We start from the raw sequence: 26,054 nt of genomic DNA on the forward strand, positions 1-26,054 counted from the left end.
TAATACAACACAGATACTAAGACCTTATCTACACATAAGCACTGCAGCTGCATGACTATAGCGTTTAGTGGAGACGCTACCTACGCCCCCAGTAGGTATTCCACCTCCCCGAGAGGTGGTAACTCTGCTGACAGGAGAAGCCCTCCTGTTGACATAGCACTGTCTACACTGGGAGTTAGGTCAGCATAACTGCGTCGTTCCGGGATGTGGATTTTCCAAACCCGTGAGCAACATAGTTATACCAACGTAAGTCTGTAGTATAGACTAAGCCAAAAGATATTAACATGATCATTACCTTTCACCTGCCCTCACCTGATCTCAGAAACCTGTATTTCTTCAGCAAGAGGTGATGACATGAAACACCTCAAACATTTTAGGGAACTGCATCTTTTTACACTGCTTTAGGCTTCTGATTTATCAGTTCTTGCAGGAGAACGGTTCTGAAACTTCAGGTCTTGGCAGTTAAGAGGAAGTTATTTTTAAATATATCAAATGCTTTTAAAAGTTTGTATGTTTTTAAGCCTACCCTATATCTACATTCAGTATTGTGCTAACCATTGAGTGGTTAAAAGTTGTGTGTAATTATAATCCTCACTTAGAGGGGGAAACCTATTTTTCTAGTTTTCTTTAATCTATTTTCCAAAATATACTCAATATTTAGAAAGAGTTGGAGACTGTAAAAGTTTGACTCCCTTCTCAACTTTAAAAAAAAAAAAAGGGACACGTTACCCAACGTGTTAGAAAACTCATCTGCAACTGATTAGCCTTCAATTAATTTTGTTCTGTTGGGAATATCCTCTGGATTCAAATCTAATCTTTTAGAGTTAGACAAGAAGTTTTTTTTTTTTTATTTATTTTTATTACTCCTACTGCTAAGTATATTTATGAAAGCAGAAGCATCTTCTTTGAGATTTGAGTTTGTGAAAAAAAGTGTTGCATGGACAATACTATACAATGAAATACTCTAGCCTTAGAAAAACTGAGGGAGCAGCAGTACAAGCTCTCTTACGCTATCCCACTAACATCAACAATGTTATGCTTATAGGACAAGTAGCATATTATCAAGACAAGTTCAATCCTTTATGTCAAATAGATTAACAAGAAGAGTTCAGTTATAATGGAGACCCTTGTCTACTCACTAGGTATTGGACTGAGACCACCAATCTATTTCACCTGGGCCATTAGAACAGATGTCATGTGGTAACAGATTTTTAGTGTCTGCTAACCTGGGTCTGAATTCAGATTGGGCGTAACCTAGAGATGAAAGGTTTTGTATCCCATTACAATTCTCTGCAACATCAAGTCAGATGAGTTCTGCCGCTGGTGCTTATTTTTGCATGAAATGACAGTTCTGATTTTTCTGACATCAAAATTATAGTAGCAGTTATGAAGACAATTATGTGAAACTAGGGAGGACTTCACATGTGGAATATAAAGTGGAAGTAGTTGAACCCCAGGAGATCATGTTTTCCCATAACTATCACATGTAATACAACAAAAAAGGCAAAAACTACTCAAGATACTCAATGTGAGCAGAATTGCACCAAGAGTTTTCATGAGACAGCAGCAACACTACGAAAAGGAAGGTCTGCTGCATTGTTTAGAAGCGTTATGAAAAATAATAAAATGCTTGAACAAATGAAAGAAGCACAGAGCAATCCCTTGATTGTTGTTAGTTTAATATGTCAGCATTCATATTTTCACAAGAAATCAGACTAATTTTAAAAAATAAAATTTTAGATAATGAGCAGAATCCTCCTTACCCTTGAGGCATCTGACAGGAGCAGCACATATAAAACGCTTGAATGACAGCACTCAATCTGTTTGCTGTCACCGAGATAACATCCTGGCAATCTGCACAAGCTTCCTGCTTCCTGGCAACCTCATATGCTTTAGAATCCCCTGTGTCAGTAGATAGCTTTTCTCTGCTCTCAGTTCCTGCAGCGTTGAAGGCAGGCTGATTTGGCCCTTTCTGCTTTAGTAAAATGGACGTAATGTTGGCAGAGTCTCTTTTGTTTTTCATCAATTCTGTAGCTATTAGAACTAGCCATTCATCTAATGAGTGCCAGAGTAATTCCAGCGGCTGCAATGCACAAGGAAATGACAAAAATGTAATTGGACATATTTGTGAATATTAGAAATAAGATCACACCATAAACAAAGACAAGTACAGCATGACTTCCATGCAAATGGTGAAGCTGCTAAATTAAATTCTAATAAAGCTCATCTCATAGATGGAGTCAAGTATTTGTTCACGTAAAATCTTTTCACATATCCATACAGTAATCTAAAAAAACCCACATAAAACCAAGGAGAAAGGCGGGGGAGAAGGGAATCACGTAGTAGATAAAGAAGAGATATATGATCACCTTGTGTTTTATACCAACTTTAATTTATAAAACTCACACATACATGTTGGTCCAGCAGTTGATATGTACACACTACTGACCAGAGGTAGTGCTATCCTAACTGCTAGGGTCAGGCAGTGAGACAGATAGATGAAATTCAAGTCCTAACAATTCTGCGTATACTATTTGAAATGTTAGACGTCTGAACAAGTCTGTTCTTTTTTATATCTAGATCAAGCAAACTGCTCCAATCAGGTGGACCCCAGCACCAATACAAAGCCCCAGTTAAGTCAACAGGGCTCTATGCAAGCACACTGACCATCAACATAAAGTTTGCCAGAGCAGGACCAAAATTAATATTTTTATGAGTAGTTCTCCTAGTATCATGAGCATCTCAGAGTTCATATTGCTAATATGATTAATTTCACTGGCTAGAAACAAGTTTATTGGTAATAATTATGCAAGTTTCCCCACTGCCCTTTAAAAACCAATCTCATTCACTATTTTGCAAAGTGATTCATAGAGCAGTTTAATTTTTTTTACAGGACAAGATATTTAGTATCTATTTTGTTTAAGACCACAGTTCACTAGAGGTGTAACTGAAAGAGTATGGAATAAGTAAGGCAGCTTTTGTACGCACACATGTATTATAATCTCATCCCTTCTCCCTCTTAAAAGCGTTATTGCAGAGGTACAATAGAACCCCGTTTATCTGGTCTAACTGGAACCAAGACCAGATCAGATAATCAAAATTCCGGAAAAACCAGAAAATGGGTAAATGTGATGCTGCAGCACCATCTAGCGGCCACAGGAGAAATCGCCTGCTTCTGGTCCTGGAGTCCTGGTTGTCTGGTAAATGGGGAGAGCCTGTTCAGGGAGAGTCAGATAAACAGGGTTCTGTTGTACTTGAGAAGTGGGATCTGGACCTCTCCCCTTATAACTTCAGTACTCTGTTCCTGCCACTTACTGATATCTGTTTTCTTTGCACCCATGCTGACAAAACAGTATCCGGATGACACTTCTTGGGGGTCACCTCAACTAAGTGCTTCAACATAGGTGTCATTTTTACTGCAATTACTTCTCACAAGAGATCAGAAGGTTAGCTTCCCTCCAAGGATCCATGACTGACTTTACCACAAAACAATATAAGAATTAAATGTTGTAATTAAAAACACGATTTACTGAATTACAGAAAAAAATCAGATTAAAAAGTAGCTGTATGCTTAACATATATACTCAGAAAGAAAGCTAGGTAGGCATTTCCTCGATTAGCCTTGCATGTCTAAAGCGTGCTTTCTCTTAAGTATTTCAGATGCTTGTCAGACACCCTTCTTGATTTCTTAGGACTCCTGTTTTTAATTCTCTGTTCCATTATGCCCTGCAGGCACCAAATTGGTATTCCTGGAGGTCTGACCCCAAATTCATTCAGATTGTATTCAGAGCTGTGGTCAGGACAGTTTCAGTTCCTGTTTTCCTATTTCAACATTATGAAATATCAAATGTGAATCCCCACACACACTTCCAAAGTGGTCTACATTTTATGCCAGCATTAATGACCATGCCTAAGCAGGATGACTTAGTTGAAGTTGTCACCAAGAAACCGACTTAGTTTGCTTTTAAAAAACGCAGACCTTACACTTCATTCTATAATGACAAGAATGAATTAATTCTATTCTATAACCAATATGAATCAGGAAAGAGTAACTGATCTCCATTTTCTCCTTGCGCAACGGGCTATACTTGACCTTTCAAGGCCCCTTCCAGCCTTACATTTCTATGATTCTAGTACACATATCAAACATCCTTTGAGTCACATCATTTTTATTCTGTGTGTGTCCAGAAAGGCTACTATTCAGTAACACATGGCACTACCCCTTCTCTTAAACCTATTCATGTTGCCTGTGCAGCACTTTCATTCTCTACTAAAGTGGTTCTCAACCAGGGGTACGTGTACATTTTTTCAATAATAGTGTGCTGTGACACTTTTGTATTTCTATGTCAGATTTGTAAGCAAGTCGTTTAAATAAGTGAAACTTGCGGGTACGAAAGACAAATCAGACTCCTGAAAGGGGTACAGTAATCCGGAAAGGTTGAGAGCCACTGCTCTACTGACCTGGAATGCCAGAAATCAAACCCAGCTCTCATGCTGCAGTATACAGCAATACCTTCCACCCAACTGACAAATGTTTTAGTTTTAAAAAGATTTAGAGCAGGGAAACACTAGTCCATAAAAGCAATAGCCATATGACAACAAATAATCATAATTTGATTCTAGAAATGAGGGAATCAAATGTTACAGGCTTCTCGGATTAGGACAGGGAGATTATGCAAAGAAGTTCATTAGTACACTCTCATATTTAAAAAAAGTATCAGAAAAAAATCAAAGACTTTAAAAAAAAATCAGCAGAACAAGATGATTAAAAACTTAATACAGGCACTGAAGCCTAAAGAATACTAAGCCACAATTCAGGCTTAGCATGTCTAACGTTTATTTGTCCCAGTGATCTCTTAAAGGATATTGCTTTGGATGCACAGGGAAATTGGTCAACAGCATCAACTTTGGGCTGTTTAATGCTTAATCAATAATAAGACCATCACAATTTATAATTCACCCATGGATGAGGCATCTAACCTTGCATATACTACCACCACTTAACTGGATTGCATTGTGTTAGTACCTAGCTGAAATAAGATGAACTAAATCCAATGTGAACTGAATTCGGACCAGGAAAGAGGTATTTGATCTCCGGTTTAGAAGATGCCCACTCTCAAGGACATGACTCAAATCCAAGTATCCTGGAATACAGTTAATTTGTAAATCTGGAAGTATGCAGATCACACTAGGATTTATTGGATTTACTAGCCAAGTTTATTGAGCTCTACAGTTTTAAAATAGTCCCAGTGTTAGACCCAGATAAAAGCAAACTGGCTATGACTTAAGCAATGTAAGACAGAAGCATGCTTGCAGGGAGAAACATTTAGAATAAGCAGATGTAGTGTCTGTATGATTTTTTCAAAGATAGTTTGCTCTTTTAGGGTCCTATTGGACCAATTATTGCCTCCAGTTTCCAAGGTAGCAAAGGTAATCTACAGTGAGTTTGAACACACAATGCAGAACAAAGAAGTTCTGATCCTTTTCTAATGACTACCTCAAAGCAGCCATCCATGCCTATCACTGACAAATTAGAGCTGCAATGTGATGTGGGACCTTGAATCTGAAATAATTCGAGGTATTCAATGGAATATAATGGAGAGGAGATTAGAGCCTGCACCCATGACCCTCCCCACACCCCAACCCCTTGACCCAGCCCTGATCCCCCTTCTCAGCCTCCGAATCCCTCGGTCCCAGCCTGGAACACAGTCCTGCACCCCAAACCACTCATCCCCAGCCCCACCCCAGAGCCCTCACCCCCACCCGCACTCCAACCTCCTGCCCCAGCCTGGAGCCCCCTTCCACATCCTGAACTCCTCATTTCTGGCCCAGAACCTGCACCCCCTCCTGCACCCCAAACCCCAATTTTAGGAGCATTCATGGTCCGCGATACAATTTCATACCCAGATGTGACCCTCAGGCCAAAAGGTTTGCCCACCCCTGGTTTAAAGGAAGAAGAAGTGCCCAAGACTTGAGGCACTTCTGAAAATTATTTTAAAATACAATAAATCATAGAATCATAAAATATCAGGGTTGGAAGGGACCTCAGGAAGTCATCTAGTCCAACCCCCTGCTCAAAGTAGGACCAATCCCCAACTAAATCATCCCAGCCAAGGCTTTGCCAAGCCTGACCTTTAAAACCTCTAAGGAAGGGGATTCCACCATCTCCCTAGGTAACCCATTCCAGTGCTTCACCACCCTCCTAGTGAAAAAGTTGTTCCTAATATCCAACCTAAACCTCCCCCACTGCAACTTGAGACCATTACTCCTCGTTCTGTCATCTGGTACCACTGAGAACAGTCTAGATCCATCCTCTGCAAACACTTGGAAGGTGGTAAGGTGATAGGGAATAGCCAGCATGGATTTGTAAAGAACAAATCGTGTCAAACCAATCTGATAGCTTTCTTTAATAGGATAACGGAGAAGTGGTGGATGTGGTATACCTAGACTTTAGTAAGGCTTTTGATACGGTCTCACATGATCTTCTTATCAATAAACTAGGCAAATACAACTTAGATGGGGCTACTATAAGGTGGGTGCATAACTGGCTGGATAACCGTACTCAGAGAGTAGTTAATGGTTCCCAATCCTGCTGGAAAGGTATAACAGGGATCAGCAACCTTTCAGAAGTGGTGTGCCGAGTCTTCATTTATTCACTCTAATTTAAGGTTTCGCATGCCAGTAATACATTTTAACGTTTTTAGAAGGTCTCTTTCTATACGTCTATAATACGTAACTAAACTATTGTTGTATGTTTAAAGTAAATAAGGTTTTTAAAATGCTTAAGAAGCTTCATTTAAAATTAAATTAAAATACAGAGCCCCCCGGACCAGTGGCCAGGACCCGGGCAGTGTGAGTACCACTGAAAATCAGCTCGCATGCCGCCGTCGGCACGCGTGCCATAGGTTGCCTATCCCTGGTATAACAAGTGGGGTTCTGCAGGGGTCTGTTTTGGGACTGGCTCTGTTCAATATCTTCATCAATGACTTAGATATTGGCATAGAAAGTACGCTTATTAAGTTTGTGGATGATACCAAACTGGGAGGGATTGCAACTGCTTTGGAGGATAGGGTCATAATTCAAAATGATCTGAACAAATTGGAGAAATGGTCTGAGGTAAACAGGATGAAGTTTAATAAAGACAAATGCAAAGTGCTCCACTTAGGAAGGAACAATCAGTTTCACACATACAGAATGGGAAGAGACTGTCTAGGAAGGAGTACGGCAGAAAGGGATCTAAGGGTTATAGTGGACCACAAGCTAAATGTAAGTTAACAGTGTGATGCTGTTGCAAAAAAAGCAAACATGATTCTGGGATGCACTAACAGGTGTGTTGTGAGCAAGACATGAGAAGTCATTCTTCCGCTCTACTCTGCGCTGGTTAGGCCTCAACTGGAATAGTGTGTCCAGTTCTGGGCACCGCATTTCAAGAAAGACGTGGAGAAATTGGAGAGGGTCCAGAGAAGAGCAACACAAATGATTAAAGGTCTAGAGAACATGACCTATGAAGGAAGGCTGAAAGAATTGGGTTTGTTTAGTTTGGAAAAGAGAAGACTAAGAGGACATGATAGCAGTTTTCAGGTATCTAAAAGGGTGTCACAAGGAGGAGGGAGAAAACTTGTTCATCTTAGCCTCTAAGGATAGAGCAAGAAGCAATGGGCTAAAACTGCTGCAAGGGAGGTTTAGGTTGGACATTAGGAAAAAGTTCCTAACAGTCAGGGTGGTTAACCACTGGAATAAACTGCCTAGGGAGGTGTGGAATCTCCATCTCTGGAGATATTTAAGAGTAGTTTAGATAAATGTGTATCAGGGATGGTCTAGACAGTATTTGGTCCTGCCATGAGGGCAGGGGACTGGACTCGACCTCTCGAGGTCCCTTCCAGCCCTAGAATCTATGACTCTTTGCAACCCCTAGCAGCTATCAAATCCCCCCTCATTCTTCTCTTCTGCAGATTAAACTATCCCAGTTCCCTCAGCCTCTCCTCCTAAGTCATGTGCTTCAGCCCCCTAATCATTTTTGTTGCCCTCCGCTGGACTTTCCAATTTTTCCACATCCTTCTTGTAGTGTGGGGCACAAAACTGGACACAGTAATCCACATGAGGCCTCACCAATGTCGAATAGAAGGGAATGATCACATCCCTCCATCTGCTGGCAATGCCCCTACTTATACAACCCAAAATGCCGTTGGCCTTCTTGGCAACAAGGGCACACTGTTGACTCATATCCAGCTTCTCATCCACTGTAACCCCTAGCTCTTTTTCTGCAGAACTGCTGCCTAGCCATTCGGTCCCTAGTCTGTAGCAGTGCATGGGATTCTTCCGTCCTAAGTGTAGGACTCTGCACTTGTCCTTGTTGACCCTCATTAGGTTTCTTTTGGCCCAATCCTCTAATTGTCTAGGTCTCTCTGTATCCTATCCCTACCCTCCAGCATATCTACCACTTCTCCAAGTTTAGTATCACCTGCAAACTTGCTGAGGGTGCAGTCCACGCCATCCTCCAGATCATTAATGAAGATATTGAACAAAACCGGCCCCAGGACCGACCTCTGGGGCACCCCACTTGATACCGGCTGCCAACTAGACATGGAGCTATTGATCACTACCCGTTGAGCCCAACAATCTAGCCAGCTTTCTATCCACCTTATAGTCCATTCATCCAGCCCATACTTCTTTAACTTGCTGGCAAGAATACTGTGAAAGCCCATATCAAAAGCTTTGCTGAAGTCAAGGAACACCATGTCCACTGCTTTCCCCTCATCCAGAGAACCAGTTATCTCCTCATAGAAGGCAATTAGGTTAGTCAGGCATGACTTGCCCTTGGTGAATCCATGTTGATTGTTCCTGATCCCTTTCCTCTCCTCTAAGTGCTTCAGAATTGATTCCTTGAGGACCTGCTCCATGATTTTTCCAGGGACTGAGGTGAGGATGACTGGCCTGTAGTTCCCCAGATCCTCATCCTTCCCTTTTTTTAAAGATGGGCACTACATTAGCCTTTTTCCAGTCATCCGGGACCTCCCCCGATCGCCATGAGTTTTCAAAGATAATGGCCAATGGCTCTGCAATCACATCCGCCAACTCCTTTAGTACCCTCGGATGCAGTGCATCTGGCCCCATGGACTTGTGCTCGTCCAGCTTTTCTAAATAGCCCTGAACCACTTCTTTCTACACAGAGGGCTGGTCACCTCCTCCCCATGCTGTGCTGCCCAGTGCAGTCGTCTGGGAGCTGACCTTGTTCGTGAAGACAAGAGGCAAAAAAATAGCATTGAGTACATTAGCTTTTTTCACATCCTGTCACTAGGTTGCCTCCCTCATTCAGTAAGGGGCCCTCAATCAGTATATTAAGAGGAGTAACCAGATTGCATATGATCATATTTATTAAACCACACATTTCCTACACAACAACATGGGTAACATTTGCTCCATCTGCAGCCTTTTTAAACAGTCTTCCAGCATGTCCAAAATGTCAGCAGATTCAGGGTCTTTTGGACCCTGGGGATTACATTCCAAAGGAAAGGGCTCCTTCACAGGGGACACCCTGCTATTCTTTTATACCCAGGGGCAGGAGGAGGAAGAGAGGACCAATTCCCAGGCCTGTACTGATCTCTACAGCACAAACAGTAACCACTGCTAACTGGCAGACACAGTATGACATTTCTTCCTTCCCAAAGGATTAAAGTGATCAGGACCACTACATACCTAAGGAAGGATTAAAGAGGAAAACATGTCTTCTGGGAGCCAAATACTGTCTGGCCCCACCAGCTAAGCTACCTGAATACTGTGAGTCCAAAAGGAGCATACTACTTGCAACATACCACTGAAGACTTTTAAACTAGCCCTCCCCATTGCTAGTCAAGTAAAATATATAACTGGAGATGAGGGTTAACACCTGAAAGTAATCTGTGCTAAAATACCCAGACAGAAAAGCCATCGGAAGCCAAGGCAGAATCCTTTTTTCAAAATTAAGGTTTCTAAACACAAACTTCACTAAAAACAAACAAAAACTGAGACCCATCATGTAATTCTCACTTTTGCTAATTAGCAAGTTAAGATTTAAAGCCATGTTAGTACAGTACATAGTTAAATATACTAAACTCATGTATTTGAAAATATACGTTTGCTTTATAGCGTAAAAAGGCTATTACCAGTGTATTTTGAGAAAGCAATGTGATCTTAGTAATTCAAACCTTCCCCACAGCACTCTGCCATTAAATCTTTGTTGACAATAAAGGAGGACACTGTTTGAGTAGAGTTTAGTGATGTTCACTTGCCTATTAAGTTATTCAACTGTAAAATTTCAGTTTTAGGAAAAAGCTTGAGTTATATTAGCAATATTTCTTCTGCAGTAGATTTCATATTTCCCAGTAGAGTCACTGAGAAAAAGGACAGACTATTTTACCATCAAGAATTAGACAATATCTGAAACAGAGGCTTTTTAATTTATATATTTTCTCCCCTCCTTCCAGTAGGTGACACTATTCAAAAAAATGAAGAATTACAAGGTTTGAATTTTGAGTATCCTTTTTTGGGGCTGCTTTGTTTCTACCAATATATTCATCCCTCAATATACATACATACATACCTCAATGCTAACGTGATTTTCACGTCAAAGAAAATGTAACAACTCTGATGTGTTTTGAAAAGAAGGAATTTAGAGGATAGCAAAAACGGAATGCTTTACAAAATAGCAAGTTACACAATTTCCTACTGAAGTATCATATACATGAAAAATATACATTCAGAGGTGAGACTTTTCATTAACAGAGCTTTGTGCAGATGTTTCAAGATATTATAAAGCCAATAAGCTTTAAAGTATTCAATAATAAAGTTATTGGTTGAAAGTTCTTAAACAAGGTTACTTCAGAAAAGATTTGGTGATGTAAGTAAAAAGGGAAATCGATTAAATTAATTTAATCTATTTTGAGAAATCAGATAAGAGAAGTGATCAAAACCTGATAAATCTCTAATTCTTGTATTTTGCATTTACATTAATGCATTCTAGTATATTTCCTAATGTTATAGCATTGAGATTACAAGTTATACCACTAAACGTAAAACAGAAATAAAAAACTAAGATCTACCATAATAAACACAGATGGATAATTAAAACATTTAAAATGTCTTATAAATGACATGAGATTAATTAGTAGGAGAAATTAAGAAGAGAAAAAGAATAGGTAAAATGTAGGTCAGTAAAAAAATATAATGTAAAAAAATTGATTACACAAAAAGTGAAGAGGTGGGCCTAGTTTAAAAACAGATATGGGTATCAACCAAAAACTTACTTCCTGTTCATGAGATGTCTGATTAATGAATGCATGCTTTGTGAAATTCATCTCTTTAACGTCTATCTTCCTAACAACGTCATATACTTTTCTGACCTTGAACACCTGACTTCTTGGAGTTTTATTTCCATTGTAGCCCATGTCATTTCCATTATTGGGAGAGGATGGGCCAATGCGAAAGACATGACAAAATATCCTCACGATCCTTAAGAGGCTCTTCATTTGAGCTTCATAGTTACTGGACAAGCTGGGGGGAAAAAAAATGGATTTAAGTATTTTTTCCCTAAATTAAATGATTCAGTATATAAAGGGGTAAACACAGCCCAATGTTTGGGGATTTAATGCTTCTCCAACACACATGACTAACAAATGATGGACCTATTCCCTAGTCCAAAAGGTCAAGGAACATATGCTGTAATTTTTACTGATTTCTAACCCATATTTAAATTCCAGATATTTTGCAATAATAGCTAAATAAAAATAGCAAATACAAACTTTTAGGGTACATTTGGTTAGTGTTTGTATATACCTACACCACTTCTGAAGCATGGGTAAGAGATGCTATCTACAACAGTAAGGTCTTAGCACACCACTAATCATAAACCAAGCTGACTCAAAAGAAAAATGTTTTCTCCAAGTGAAATTATCTTTCAGCCTACTGCTAGAACTGTGCCAGCCAAAGAGACTGTGCTAAAGTCCAGTATTAGCAAAATACTGCGCTGAATACATTATATTAGACCAATCTGCCTCAATCAGCTATTGGACCAGGATGATAGAAATCACACTGCTTCCACTAAAAAAAAGTTAAGTGATGAACAGCATGCTAACTAGTATTTTGCCGCAAGTAATATTGTAATAATGTAATAATATTCAAAAAAGTCACACTTACTAAATAAATAAAAAGTTTAATACCTGTGTGACTAGATTGGACAGAACTTCAACTGTAGACCGGTATCCTTGCACCATCAGTGTAATTATTAATATATAATCTAGATATTAGTGAATTCATTAAACACCACAGACTCAACCATGTTCAGATTGCTTTCTGTTAACAAGCTGTACAACCAAGCTTCAAGAATGTTTCAAGCCTGGTAAAAAGAATGCTTGTCCTCTATGAAAAATCTGAAGACACCATAACACAGTTTTAAACAATTTCAAGGAGTTAAACTTAGTATCTAGCATATTAAAATACAATTGTTGAGTGTCAACTCTGACTTTAAATACAATAAATCAGTGGTTCTAAACCAAGGGTCTGGGGCCCCCTGGGGGTCCACAAGCAGGTTTCAGGGAGTCTGCCAAGCAAGGCCGACATTACACTTGCTAGGGCCCAGGGCAGAAAGCCGAAGCCCCACCACATGGGGCTGAAGCCCAGGGGCCCCAAGCCCTGCCAACCAGGCCTGAGCAACTTAGCTTCATGGGACCCCCTGTGGCGTGGGGGCCCAGGCAATTGCCCTGCTTGCTACCCAACACTGGCCCTGGCTTTTATATGCAGAAAAACAGTTGTGGCACAAGTGGGCCATGGAATTTTTTTTAGCATGTTGGGGGCGGGGGGGGGGGGGGGGGGGCTCAGAAAGGAAAGGTTGAAAATCCCTGCAATATATTATACCCTCTGGTTTTTGAGATGTGTGTGGTGACATGGTTATAAGAATCCATTTACCTGCTCACCTACTATCTTGAAGGGTGTTGTTATAGTGCCCTGATTAGGTTACTGAACTAGCGAATGTTAATGTTATAGCATAAGTTGTTCCAATCTATGCAGCATACCAAATAAAGCCAACAGTATTATAATATTCCTTAAAGATTTGTCAGTGAGGAAACAGCCTAGATCTGCTGCAATAGCCTATACATAGTATATAAACACTGGGTATTAAAATGTCATATGAGCCAGTTTTCAATATTTCTTAAAACATGGTTTGCCTGTCCGTCACAGAAGGTAGCATAACCATTTTTAAACAATGAGAACCTAAACCAGACCAAACCACATGTAAAACTGGTTCAAGCAACATTAGAGTGCCAACAGCATATGAAGCACTATACTAGACAAAGAAAGACAGCACCTGTTCTGATTTTGATGGGGTCAAAGGGTTCATCCTCTAAAAAAGGAAACAAAGAAGGGGGAAAAACTGCATTTTTAAAGACTGCCTTTTTTAAATAAAAAAGTTACTACTAAAATATTTGAGGATTTAAAATAACACCTTTTTGGAAAAGTGATATGTAGAGTTCACATCTTTCCTGCTGGTTATTGATCAAAAACTAGGGAGCTTTTTGTAAACCAGGATTAACAAAAAATAGTATTACAACACGATAGAAAAGGCTGCATTTTCCCCTAGTTAATTTTAAAAAAAGGAAAAAGAAAAACAAAATTGTGGTCACCTAAGGCCTTGGTCATAGCCATACATTTATCATTTGGGAGATTCTTATCTAGTCACCACCAAAGTTTCTGAATACAGACATTTTAATTTAAATATCTGAGAAAAACTTAATCCATCCATGTGTATCAATGGCCTAGTGGCAATTCTTTCCACATTAGAATTTGGTTCCAATCTTTTGCTTCCCAGGCTGAGAATGCTTCATTAGTATATGACCAGCCCAAAAGAAGAAATAAGCTAACATTTTCCCTAAACTAGTATTAATGAATCCTGGATTGCGTTCCATCCAGTCCTCCTCTGCCAAATGTATCCCACCACATCTGCTATATACATTGCAGAAAAGCTATACTAGACATGCTGAGTATTAAAAAGAGATACTAATTGCATTGCTCCACCTGCAAAACTAGCCTCCCTTAGTTACAAAGAACTAACTTGTTAACTATACAAGCATCAGCACACACTCTCTAGGTACTCGTGACCCCCAACACTAATACCTGACTACCTCAATTTATTTGCAACACTTCTGTGAGGTGGAGAAGTATTATCCTCATTTTACATATGGGGGACTGAGGCACAGAGATTCAAGCGTGACCTTGGGCAAATCACTTAAAGCCTGTGGCAGAGAACTAAACACAGGATCTCTCAAGTACCATTTCTTCACCTGCACGATGCTGGTAACAAAATAACCACTAAAAAACTTTGAAGCATAGAGATGACCTGTAATGTAGGAAGGGGGAATAATCAACGAAGAGGTGGTTTTTTTTTTAAATCTGACAGTATTTTGCCAAGTTTTTTTAATTATACCCTTTGAGGTATAAAATATTAAGAATATTTTTGAAACTACTCCACACTGCATATACAAAAATACCACTCCATTTCTATTAGCTGACTCCTATAGGTTGCTTTCATGGTTCAGCAGGATTCTGTGCTGTTTGTGATACCACCATCTTACACGGTGGTACATTTGTTGGGACTCCATTAATTAGAAACCTAAAAAAATGCATTGCAACAAAGTATGCAATTAATCTGGTGTTCAACTCAAATGTCTACAGGTCTTTTAAAACAAGAACAAAAAAAGAGTTCATCTTTGTATGCAATACATAAAATTAAAATGGCATTAATCCAATGCACTTTAATGTTGTTTAAGTAGAGATGAACGAATATATTATTTAAATATACCTTTAATGTTTATCTAGTGAAGTAGATCCATGTCAAAAGGAGAAGGCAACAAATGAGTCTGTGGAAGAATCTGAAGTTCTAGACATAGTAGGAAGCTCTGACCTGCTACCTACAATTTGGATCCATAGTCAACAACGCTGGTAAAACAAATTTTGTTGGGAGTGAAAGGGGACCTATTTGATCCCCTATTGATTGAAAGGGCAAGCTGCCAACTTCCCTCAAACAGTTCATGAGCATTGCCCGAACAAGTCCTTTCCTTTCCTTGATGCAGAGGATCTATCCAATTAACACCCTCTCTCTAAATCACTCCTTTTCCAGAAAGCTTTCAAGAAGGTTTTAATGAGACAATTCCACTCGAGTTATCTTATTTAAGTTAGCCCTTTTAGAGAAAGTTTCATTCACTTCTCTAGCAAGGGACAAGAGAGTCTGTGCCAATCCATTACTACTGAAAGCAATTAAATCTGGTAAACTTTCCTGTAGAAAGTAAGAGGTATTTTATGCCGACAACGAGATTGTGTGAAGTAACAAAGAAGGTCAGTGCAAGACAGAGTCCTGTGGCACCTTATAGACTAACAGACATTTTGGAGCATAAGCTTTCGTGGGTGAATACTCACTTCATCAGATGCATGTAGTGGCATGCACTTCATGCATCTGATGAAGTGAGTATTCACCCACGAAAGCTTATGCTCCAAAATGTCTGTTAGTCTATAAGGTGCCACAGGACTCTGTCGCTTTTTACAGATCCAAACTAACACGGCTACCCCTCTGATACTTGAGTATCAGACAGAGTCAGCAAGTAGAATACAAGATCTGAGGTAAAACCTATATCCCACGACACACTATATATTGCGTACAGCAATGAAAGATGTAGAACAACAGAGGAAGAATGGACTCAGGTGGAGGAAGGTGCAGAAAATATATTGTCAATGTCAGGAGCTGTTTCTCAGAAGTGCTCCTTAGAGCAAATTCAAAGAAAGAACCAGCTTCTTCTGGGTGTCAGCAGACATATCCAGGGGCAAGATCCTACCAGGACATTTTAGTAGGCTTACAAAGACAAAAATCTTCTTTGAATGGAGTTCTCTAACGTACAAAGAGCCAGCGTAATAATTTGACACTAGAGAAGTAAGTACACTTGTATGCAAAAATGCTGACATCCACTTTTTGCACATTAGTCTGAAGAATGGGGACGTAAGATACTTATACAGGTGTTATTAAAGTGAGAGGAGGTGAGGGAATGGATGAGGATGGCAACAGACATGAAGTTGAGGCAGTGGCATACATAGTCATACAGGATCAGACGTGAGGCCCATGTAGACCAGGATCCAGCCTGCAATAACAACATGGTTCAGATGCTTCAGAGGAATGCTTAAGACAATGCTGTCAAACAGCAGAAGCCTGATTTGCAGAGAGGCTAGATGTGAGAAGAGAAATCAACTTAAGGAAAATGCTAGTGTTAGACAGCAGAAGCAAAATGAAGCATGGGAGACAGGAGTACCTTGTATGCAAGGATAGAATCATAGAATATTAGGGTTGGAAGAGATCTCAGGAGGTCATCTAGTCCAATCCCCTGCTCAAAGCAGGACCAACACCAACTAAATCATCCCAACCAAGGATTTGTCAAGCCGGGCTTTAGAAACCTCTAAGGATGGAGATTCCACCACCTCCCTAGATAAGCCATTCCAGTGCTTCACCACCCTCCTAGAGAAACAGTGTTTCTGAATATCGAACTTAGACGTCCCCCACTGCAACTTGAGACTATTGCTTCTTGTTCGGTCATCTGCCACAACTGAAAACAGCCTAGCTCCATCCTCTTTGGAACCCCCCTTCAGGTAATTGAAGGGTGCTATCAAATCCCCCCTCACTCTTCTCTTCTGCAGAATAAATAACCCGTTTCCTCAGCCTCTCCTTGTAAGTCATGTGCCCCAGCCCCCTAATCATTTTCATTGCCCTCCACTGGACTCTCTCCAATTTGTCCACATCCCTTCTGTAGTGGGGGGACCAAAACTGGATGCACTCCAGGTGTGGCCTCACCATTGCCGAATATAGGGGAATAATCACTTCCCTCGATCTGCTGGCAATGCTCCTCCTAATATAGCCCAATATGCCATTGGCCTTCTTGGCAACAAGGGCACACTGCTGACTCATATCCAGCTTCTAGTCCACTGTAATCCCCAGGTCCTTTTTTGCTGAACTGCTGCTTAGCCAGTCAGTCCCCAGCCTGTAGCGGTGCATGGGATTCTTCCTTCCTAAGTGCAGAACTTTGCACTTGTCCTTGTTGAACCTCATCAGATTTCTTTTAGCCCAATCCTCCAATTTGCCTAGGTCCCTCTGGACCCTATCCCTACTCACCATCGTATCTACCTCTCCTGCCATCTTAGTGTCATCTGCAAACTTGCAGAGAGTGCAATTAATCCCATCATCCAGATCATTAATGAAGATGTTGAACAAAACCAGCCCCAGGACCAACCCCTGGGGCACTCTGCTGGATACTGGCTGCCAACTAGACATCAAGCCGTTGATCACTACCCGTTGAGCCCAACAATCTAGCCAGCTTTCTATCCACCTTATAGTCCATTCATCCAATCCATGCTTTCTTAACTTGCTGGCAAGAATACTGTGGGAGACCATATCAAAAATTTGCTCAAGTCAAGATATATCACATCCACTGCTTTCCCCATATCCACAGAGCCAGTTATCTCATCATAGAAGGCAATCAGGTTGGGCAGGCATGACTTGCCCTTGGTGAATCCATGCTGACTGTTCCTGATCACCTTCCTCTCTTCCTAGTGCTTCAAAATGGATTCCCTAAGGACCTGCTCCATGTTTTTGCTGGGGACTGAAGTGAGGCTGACTGGTCTGTAGTTGCCCGGGTTCTCTTTTTTAAATATGGGCACTATAGTTCCTTTTTCCAATCCTGTGTGTGTGCGTGCTGCAAGAGGCCGGAGAGCCTAATTCAGCAAAAGAGGGAGAGGGAGTCCAGACTAGTGGAGCAGAAGGAGAGTCTTCATGAAACCTTAATACATCAGGTGGCATCCCAAAGGGGGTCTAACCCATTACACGGTCATTAAGGATTCTTAAGACACATGGTTGAGTATTATCAACACAGGCACACAAGCTAAGATTAAAAAGGTACAAAAGAGATGACTAGGAAATAGGCAGCAGGAAAGGGCCAGGAGGTGGTATATGGATTTCACAGCTCGGCAGACAGTTTACAGAATCTGTCCAACAGTTGAATTTGGATGATCTTGACCACTAAACAAAATGCATTAGCCCATAACACTGGTCTACAATTTTTGAGAAGCCGTCTGCTTCAGAGATAAAATGTGCTATTATGTATTTTGATGTGTTGAATTCAAATATGACAATTAAAACAACTGATTGGCTACTGTTTCCAAGATATTTAAGTTTTTACATTTTATGTCTATGGATATTGTGTAGATAGAGTTTTAATCATAAAGTGTAAACTTAGGTCTTTCCATGTGTTTATGGTTGCTTTACATGATATTTCACCTGTCCTGTTTATGTAACACTTTAAAAATCAGCAAAAGGGTTATATAAATAAAATTGATTATGAAACAAAAGGCAAAAAACTATTCTGTACATAGTTTAGTCCTATTCAGTGTCTACTCGGCGCTTCTTGGCTTGTCTCTTGTATTCATTAAATGGAGCATCTCTTGTCACTGTCCAGCAATAGTCTGCAAGCATTGATGGGCTCCATTTGCCCTGATAGCGTTTCTCCATTGTTGCAATGTCCTGGTGAAATCGCTCGCCGTGCTCGTCGCTCACTGCTCCGCAGTTCGGTGGGAAAAAAATCTAGATGAGAGTGCAAAAAAATGTATCTTTAGTGACATGTTGCAACCAAGGCTTTTGTATGTCTTGAGGTTTTCCCACCAACAATCTGTAGTCATCTCCCTTGTTGTTTCCCAGAAAATTTATTGCTACTAACTGGAAGGCTTTCCATGCTGTTTTTTCCTTGCCACGCAGTACATGGTCAAATGCATCATCTCGAAAAGTTCACGAATCTGAGGACCAACAAAGACACCTTCCTTTATCTTAGCTTCACTTAACCTTGGAAATTTTCCACGGAGGTACTTGAAAGCTGCTTGTGTTTTGTCAATGGCCTTGACAAAGTTCTTCAGCAGACCCAGCTTCATGTGTAAGGTGGTAACAAAATCTTCCTTGATTCAACAAGTGGTGGATGCTGAACACTTTTCCTCCCAGGCGCCAAGGACTGTCGGAGTGGCCAATCTTTCTTCATGTAGTGGGAATCTCTTGCACGACTATCCCATTCGCAGAGAAAACAGCAGTACTTTGTGTATCCAGTCTGCAGACCAAGCAAGAGAGCAACAACCTTCAAATCGCTACAAAGCTGCCACTGATGTTAATCATAGTTTATGCACCTCAAAAGTTGTTTCGTGTTGTCATAGGTTTCCTTCATATGGACTGCATGACCAACTGGAATTGATGGCAAAACATTGCCATTATGCAGTAAAACAGCTTTAAGACTCGTCTTCGATGAATCAATGAACAGTCTCCACTCATCTGGATCGTGAACGATGTTGAGGGCTGCCATCACACCATCGCTGTTGTTGCAGGCTACAAGATCACCTTCCATGAAGAAGAATGGGACAAGATCCTTTTGACGGTCACGGAACATGGAAACCCTAACATCACCTGCCAGGAGATTCCACTGCTGTAGTCTGGAGCCCAACAGCTCTGCCTTACTCTTGGGTAGTTCCAAATCCCTGACAAAGTCATTCAGTTCATCTTGTGTTATGAGGTACGGTTCAGAGGAGGAGGATGGGAGAAAATGTGGGTCCTGTGACATTGATGGTTCAGGACCAGAAGTTTCATCCTCTTCCTTGTCTGACTCAAGTGAGAATGATTCTGGTGCATCAGGAACCGGCAGTCCTTCTCCGTGGGGTACTGGGCGTATAGCTGATGGAATGTTTGGATAATGCACAGTCCACTTTTTCTTCTTTGACACACCTTTCCCAACTGGAGGCACCATGCAGAAGTAACAATTGCTGGTATGATCTGTTGGCTCTCTCCAAATCATTGGCACTGCAAAAGGCATAGCTTTCCTTTTCCTGTTCAACCACTGGCGAAGATTTGTTGCACAAGTGTTGCAGCATATGTGTGGGGCCCTCCTCTTGTCCTGAGCTCCAATTTTGCAGCCAAAATAAAGGTGATAGGCTTTCTTAACCATAGTGGTTATACTGCGCTTTTGTGATGCAAAAGTCACTTCACCACAAACATAGCAGAAGTTATCTGCACTGTTCACACAAGTACGAGGCATCTCTGCTCACTTTGGTTAAACAGAAATGTGTCCCTTTGCAAAATCAAACACTGACAAATAAGAGAGCACGACACTAGGATTTCTAGAGCGGATATAGGGCAATTTGTTCAGCAGAGTGATGTAAGCTTGGTTATGCTTGCATCATCCATGACTTCTAGGATTAACATGATGCAATTCATATCATGTATGATGCAATACGAGCTTCAGATTGCATCATTCATTGTTTTGCCTAAAAAGCAAGTACTGTCCAAACCCAGTCATAGATTTATTCATAGATCCAGTCCAAGATGTATTTTAGTCATTTCTGGTTTACATTGGAGATCCCTTCCCTTTAACTCACTTATCCTCCGCCATTCCCAAGTCAAGGGTCGTATATACTGACCCAATAGCATATCTTGAAAACTAGAGCCAATCAACAATTTTAAGCATCGTTTTCGTTCTCAGTGACCCAGAATTAGTAAAGTTTGACTACATTTATTTCAGAAGCATTTTGGATGTACAGCAGTGTAATAAACCCATCCTAAAGATGTACTTACCTAAAATCTCAAAAAAGGACTATGGGCCCCATGCTTTGCAGCTTACTACCTGACCCTAATCTGCCCTTTCAAGTGAAAAGAGGTGGCAGAAAACTCCACTAGATCCTAGATTTGGCACTACAGAGCCCCAAAAATCATAATACCTACCTGATCTCCACTAAAAAAACCTGGACTGTTTCTTTTAAAGAACCTTTTAAAGAGATTCTTTTAAAATGCAATATGAAAGCCCCACTAGCTTAGCCTTTCTTCAAATATTTCTACCAAATATGACTGATATTTGTCTTCCTGTGAGCGAGAAATCAAGTGAAAATAAATATTCTGTTCTTGATATAACAAGTGTCTTTAAACATATTTTTCATTACTGACCTACTTACATATTTTGACACTTACCTCAGTAGTTTGTGACCATTTGTTGTAGCAACTTCAGCAAGGCTTGTTAGGATCTTAAGGTACTGGCTTTCACTCTGCTGGGACAAGTGTTCTAGAACTTGCCGCAACTGGATATAAAATAAAGTAGATAACATGCGATATTACTAAGTGTTCTATTACAGATTAATCCAGAACATAACAGCTAGGTGAGGCAGGAACCCCATAGAAACAGCAATATGTATGTGCCCAACCATTTCATAATTAGCAACTAATACTCAATAAGATCTTTTAAACTGAAAATCTATTCAAAAATGTATATTTTAGAAGTTAGTTTTTGTATTAAAGGACTTAAGAATATAGCATGAATAAATGCTCTGAAAGTACTAATAAAATTCATCATTAAGCAAAGTGCCATTTTTTTTTTGTAAGAATGCAAATTCAAGTCCAGCACAAGCTTCATCACTCTGCCAATATGACTAAGTTTCTTGATTTGTTCCTTTGCTGCCCTATAATGTTATACCGATAGCCTGGCTGATCCCAAATTTTGAATCTCAACCTTTCACTACCTCCATTCTTATTCAAATAGTGATGAGCTCCAAAGTCCAAATTGTGCTAACCACCAGCTCTTTAAATTCATTCTCTCCTCTTCCTTGCTAAACAACTTTACTTCTCCCAAGCAGACTTATCTTGTCAACATCCAAAGTCTCTTCTCTACCTTCAGTTCCTCCTTTCACCCCCCATCTGCACCCTTCACTGTCCAGGACCTTGAAAGTTTTCCCAGTCAAAAAATCTTCTATCTGTGCTCTTCACTACATCCTTTTATGCCTGCTGTCATCCCTTGTTACTTTTCCTATTCCTTTCTCTTCATGCATATTCTTGCATCCATTCCCCGCCCCCACCAAAAAAAAACTACAACAACAAAAAACTTTTCCTCAAACATAACCCAAAAGAATCTTCAGCCCTGCTGAGCTCAGCTTTCAGCCTTCTTCTTTTCATACATACCCCAGCTGCAGCTTCTTGCCTTCATGCACACCAGGGGATTTCTGGTAACCATTCAAATGAACAGTCTGTGTCAGACCTACCCTCTCGCAGGGAGTCTCTGGCACATTACAGTCTCTAGTCAGTTTCCAGCCCTACCCAGGTTTCTTGCATGATGTGGTAGCTGCCAGTTTACTCTCATTCCAGGTCAGCATCCAGCTGAGCAGTGCTTCTTCCTTCCAACTCCTCCTTCCGGCCTGACACCCAGGCTGACTGGGGTCACTGCAGCTTATTAACCCCTTCCTGGCCAATATGGGGTTTGTATACTCCATCACAACTACTTTATTCTCAGGACCCGACTTTGGGGTGGGCTGGGTGACTGACCCTGGCGCCTTGCTGAGGTGGGCACTTTCGGAGCAGGGTATCCTCCCCCTCCTCCCCCTGCTGCTCCGTGGCCATCTGCAGCCACCCGCTTCTCCTGTCTCCACCTCAGCTTGGAGCTGCCCCGGCCAAGCTGCTCCTGAGACCATCCTGTCTGCTGTGCAGAGCACAGGTGGGGGGCTGATTTTGGGGCATCCCCATCTCCCCACCCGTGTACCCAGTTTCCATTGAGCTGGAGTGGGGGGCAGGAGTCTGTGCTGCTGCCTCTGGGTCATAAGTAGGGCCCTACCAATTTCACAACCTGAAAAACTTGTCAGGGACTGTGAAATAAGCCCTTCCCAGTGAAATCTGATCTCCCTGAAATCAGCTGGGCTGAGGAGGGACAGGACTTGTCCTTCCCCTTCACCGCTGTTATCAGAGAGAGATCAGACACACCTCCACAGCACCCTCACTTCTGCACTGCAGCAGCCCCAGAGCTGGGCTGGGGGTTGCCTCCCCCTGCAGCTCTTGCTCAAGCTCAGGGCACCCGGGCTGGCCTTCCCAGACTTGAGGCTGCCACCCCTGCCCCCCACAGCGGCTCCTGCTAGGACTCGGGGCTTCCACCCCCTGCAGCTCTTGCCCAGGCTCAAGGACCTGGGTTGGGGGCTGCCACCCCCACAGCTCCAGCCCCCGCAACTCCTGCCAGGCTCAGGGCTGCCGACCCCCGCACCTCCTTGGCTCCCACCTGGACTCGGAGCCCTCGGCTGGGGGCTGCCACCCCTCGCTGCTCCAGCCAGGACTCGGGGCTTTCACCCCCGACAGCTCCTGCCTAAGCTCGAGGCTTCCGCCCCCTGTGGCCGTGAAATTGACCAAAGTGAACTGTGAATTTGGTAGGGCCCTAGTCATGAGTGGGAGCTGCTGGACTTAAGACTAGTGAGCGCTGTGCTTAAAGAGATAGCGCACTGTCTTGGTCTCTCTCTCCCCCTCTCTCTCACACACACACACACACACTCTCCCCGCAACACATACTAGTATTATTGTTGTTGTTACTTCTTGGTACTTCCCTGTTGAAATGCGCAATGCACATATATCCTCTGTAATTTTATTCTTTCAAAGCTCGTTAAGGATTACAGTACTGTTATTTTAGTTTTTTTACTGGTCTGCGCATTTCATAATTTTATTTCTCTCTTATGCTTAAAAGTAGTGAGTTCTAAAATGCCTGGCTGGAATAATTTATCATTACTACTTTTATTACAATATTGTGCTTTGTAATTCATTATTTAAAGTGGTACAACCAAATAACGGTATCCTTCTAGAATGTAAATTTTGTTTGTATTCACTTTAGCAGAGCCAGTTTAAAAAAAGTTAGCTAAACACATAACTTTAGACACTGTGCAGAGGAAGGTCACTTATTTTTAGTTATATCGGTAAAATAACTTAAAATTTGTATGAAAATAAATGCAGTTCAAAGTATGATACTCATAGCAATGATGGAGTCAAAGGTTAGTGAGTCACCTACATGATTGTCATCGGTGAACAAATTCCAAAATAAATTAGGAGAATTCCCATTCTTACTAAAAGAGAAGAATCCTTAATCACATATGTTAAAATTAAATACATTTTTAATAGAGTGAAAAACAACTGACTAAAATACAGTAGATAATGGCAGTAACACAGAGTGTGTTAGAGAAAGTAAGCAGATTTTATTTCTCTCTACTAAAGATAACGTCCAAAATATCAAACTTGTGTTTCTGATATCTGTACTAAAGCTCCAGAATGGACTCCTCAAGGCTTGGAATTGGGAATATCTTGCTGCTCCTCATTGTTCTAAATTTACATATAAACTTAAAATGTGGCTTTAGTTTGAGTTTGTATATATTTTTCTATCTTTATATAGCAATTAGATACAGTGCTCCTGTCAGCTAATTCTTAAGTTATTAACTGCAAAAAAAACCTAAAGTTTTCAGATGTCTAAGTAGCCCCCGATCCCACAAAATCTGAAATGATGCCCCTGGTGAGCCAGGAGTGGCCAGAGGGTTGCAGAAGGGCTGTGGGCTTTGGTAAGATACAGCCCCCATGTGACAGCACAAAGCCCACCTTGAGCTGCAGGCTGAGCACCAGACACTACGAACCACAGCAACAGCACAGAAGTAAGGGTGGCAATACACCATATACCATGCCACCCTTATTTCTGCACTGCTGCTGGCAGTGGCTTTGCCTTCAGAGCTGGGCACCTGACCAGCAGCCACCATCAGGTTGTCCAGTCAGTGCTTAATTGGTGCTGGGGCTGACCTCTGGCACCTCTTTCAATACAAATTAAGCACTGCGGGGAAGCAGCGGGGCACGGAGATGAGGGGTGTGGGGAGCCCGGGGAGCCTGTGGGGGCCAGGGCTGATGGGAGAGTGGGGACCCCTGCAGGGCACCAAAATACGAGTTTGCCCAGGATGCCATTTTCCCTAAGGCTGACCCTGTTTATTCTAGTAAAGGGAATAAGGTAGAGAACTATTCAGAAGGAAATGGGCTGGAAATTTTTATTTCAAGATTCATCAACTGTGGGTATAGATTAGAGAAGAATCTGGGAGGGAGGGACGTGAATAATCGTTATCTTCCAAATGATTCAGGGCATATCTCACATACCCATTTTAGAGTGTATCTGCAGAAGCTATTATTTAAGGAGAATATTCCTCATTCTGAAGTACAATGTGCATTTATAGTGCTGTACCAAAGATTTTTTGCTAAGAACCTACAAAAGGCTACTCTTCCAGTTCTTATTCTGTCCAGATCAGACAGCACATTAACAGGGCTCTAGATAGAATCCAGACTCATTTACTTGTAATCTAAACTGAATTTCAGGCCAGCACTCCATGGTAGAAATTAGTACATATTAACAATCACTGGACTACCTCATTGTACATTCTCATGTTAAATCAGTACATCTTTATCAGAACATGAAGTTCTGTACAATATATACATACATACGCCCCCCTCCCCAGTTCTCCATGTTTAATGGGTTCTGCCCCAGAACTGCTGGAAGTCTCCAGTTGTCATTGAGGTGCTGCATGTAAAACAAACAAACAAAAATTTCAGGTTTAAGGACACATTGTAATGTGACAATGTGGGGTTCAACTTCACTGAATTTGGGTTTAAACATCAAGTTTGAGATGTTTAAATTGTAGGGAAAGATACAGAAGTAGACAGAGGGAACAAGGCCTTAGGGGACTTGGAGAGAGAGAGACACACACAGACACAGACACACACACACACACGTAGACACAGCACAGAAAATATGTATTACCATGTTTTCCCGTAGCTCTTCATTCTGTGTCATTTGAATAATTGCCTGGAAGAGTCTAGGATGATGTTGTATTAAAATTTCACAAGTCTCTCCATACCCACCCTGTAAGACAGCATTTTTAAAGCAAGCAACTATTATAAAACAATTTTAAAAACAAGTGCTATATTTACATTAACAGCCAGGCAACCCATCCTCAGGGACCGATACTAAAGAGCAAATGCAAAAGACTCTTAAAGTCCTAATCTCAAAGTAAAGATTTGAAAGTTAAATAAAAAGTGGACTTTAGGTACTGAGTGGATTCTTTGTTAATACAGATAAATGAACATTCATGTGTCAATCATTAGTAATCTCAGTTTCTCTTCTCAAAGTAATCAATTTAATCCTTGA

The 26,054-nt window shown here is 41.1% G+C and overlaps 1 protein-coding gene across 8 annotated transcripts in view; it reads right to left on the reverse strand.

The window, feature by feature from the left end:
- The window catches only part of HACE1 (HECT domain and ankyrin repeat containing E3 ubiquitin protein ligase 1), a 148,380-nt gene that overhangs the window by 100,320 nt on the left and 22,006 nt on the right, over positions 1-26,054 (reverse strand). For 3 of the 8 annotated variants that reach the window (XM_065588265.1, XM_024102425.3, XM_024102426.3), the window contains 6 exons: positions 25,668-25,769; positions 25,348-25,427; positions 23,892-23,946; positions 21,056-21,162; positions 11,283-11,529; positions 1,764-2,083 (listed from right to left, as the gene is read on the reverse strand). In XM_065588265.1, the coding sequence (XP_065444337.1) occupies positions 1,764-2,083; positions 11,283-11,529; positions 21,056-21,162; positions 23,892-23,946; positions 25,348-25,427; positions 25,668-25,769 (911 nt within the window). The remainder of the gene's footprint in view (positions 1-1,763; positions 2,084-11,282; positions 11,530-21,055; positions 21,163-23,891; positions 23,947-25,347; positions 25,428-25,667; positions 25,770-26,054) is intronic. The other 5 variants (XM_024102427.3, XM_005287711.5, XM_005287710.5 and 2 more) reach the window with 5 other exon arrangements.

This window comes from Chrysemys picta, chromosome 3 (assembly GCF_011386835.1).
Source record: "Chrysemys picta bellii isolate R12L10 chromosome 3, ASM1138683v2, whole genome shotgun sequence".
NCBI lineage: Eukaryota > Metazoa > Chordata > Testudines > Emydidae > Chrysemys > Chrysemys picta.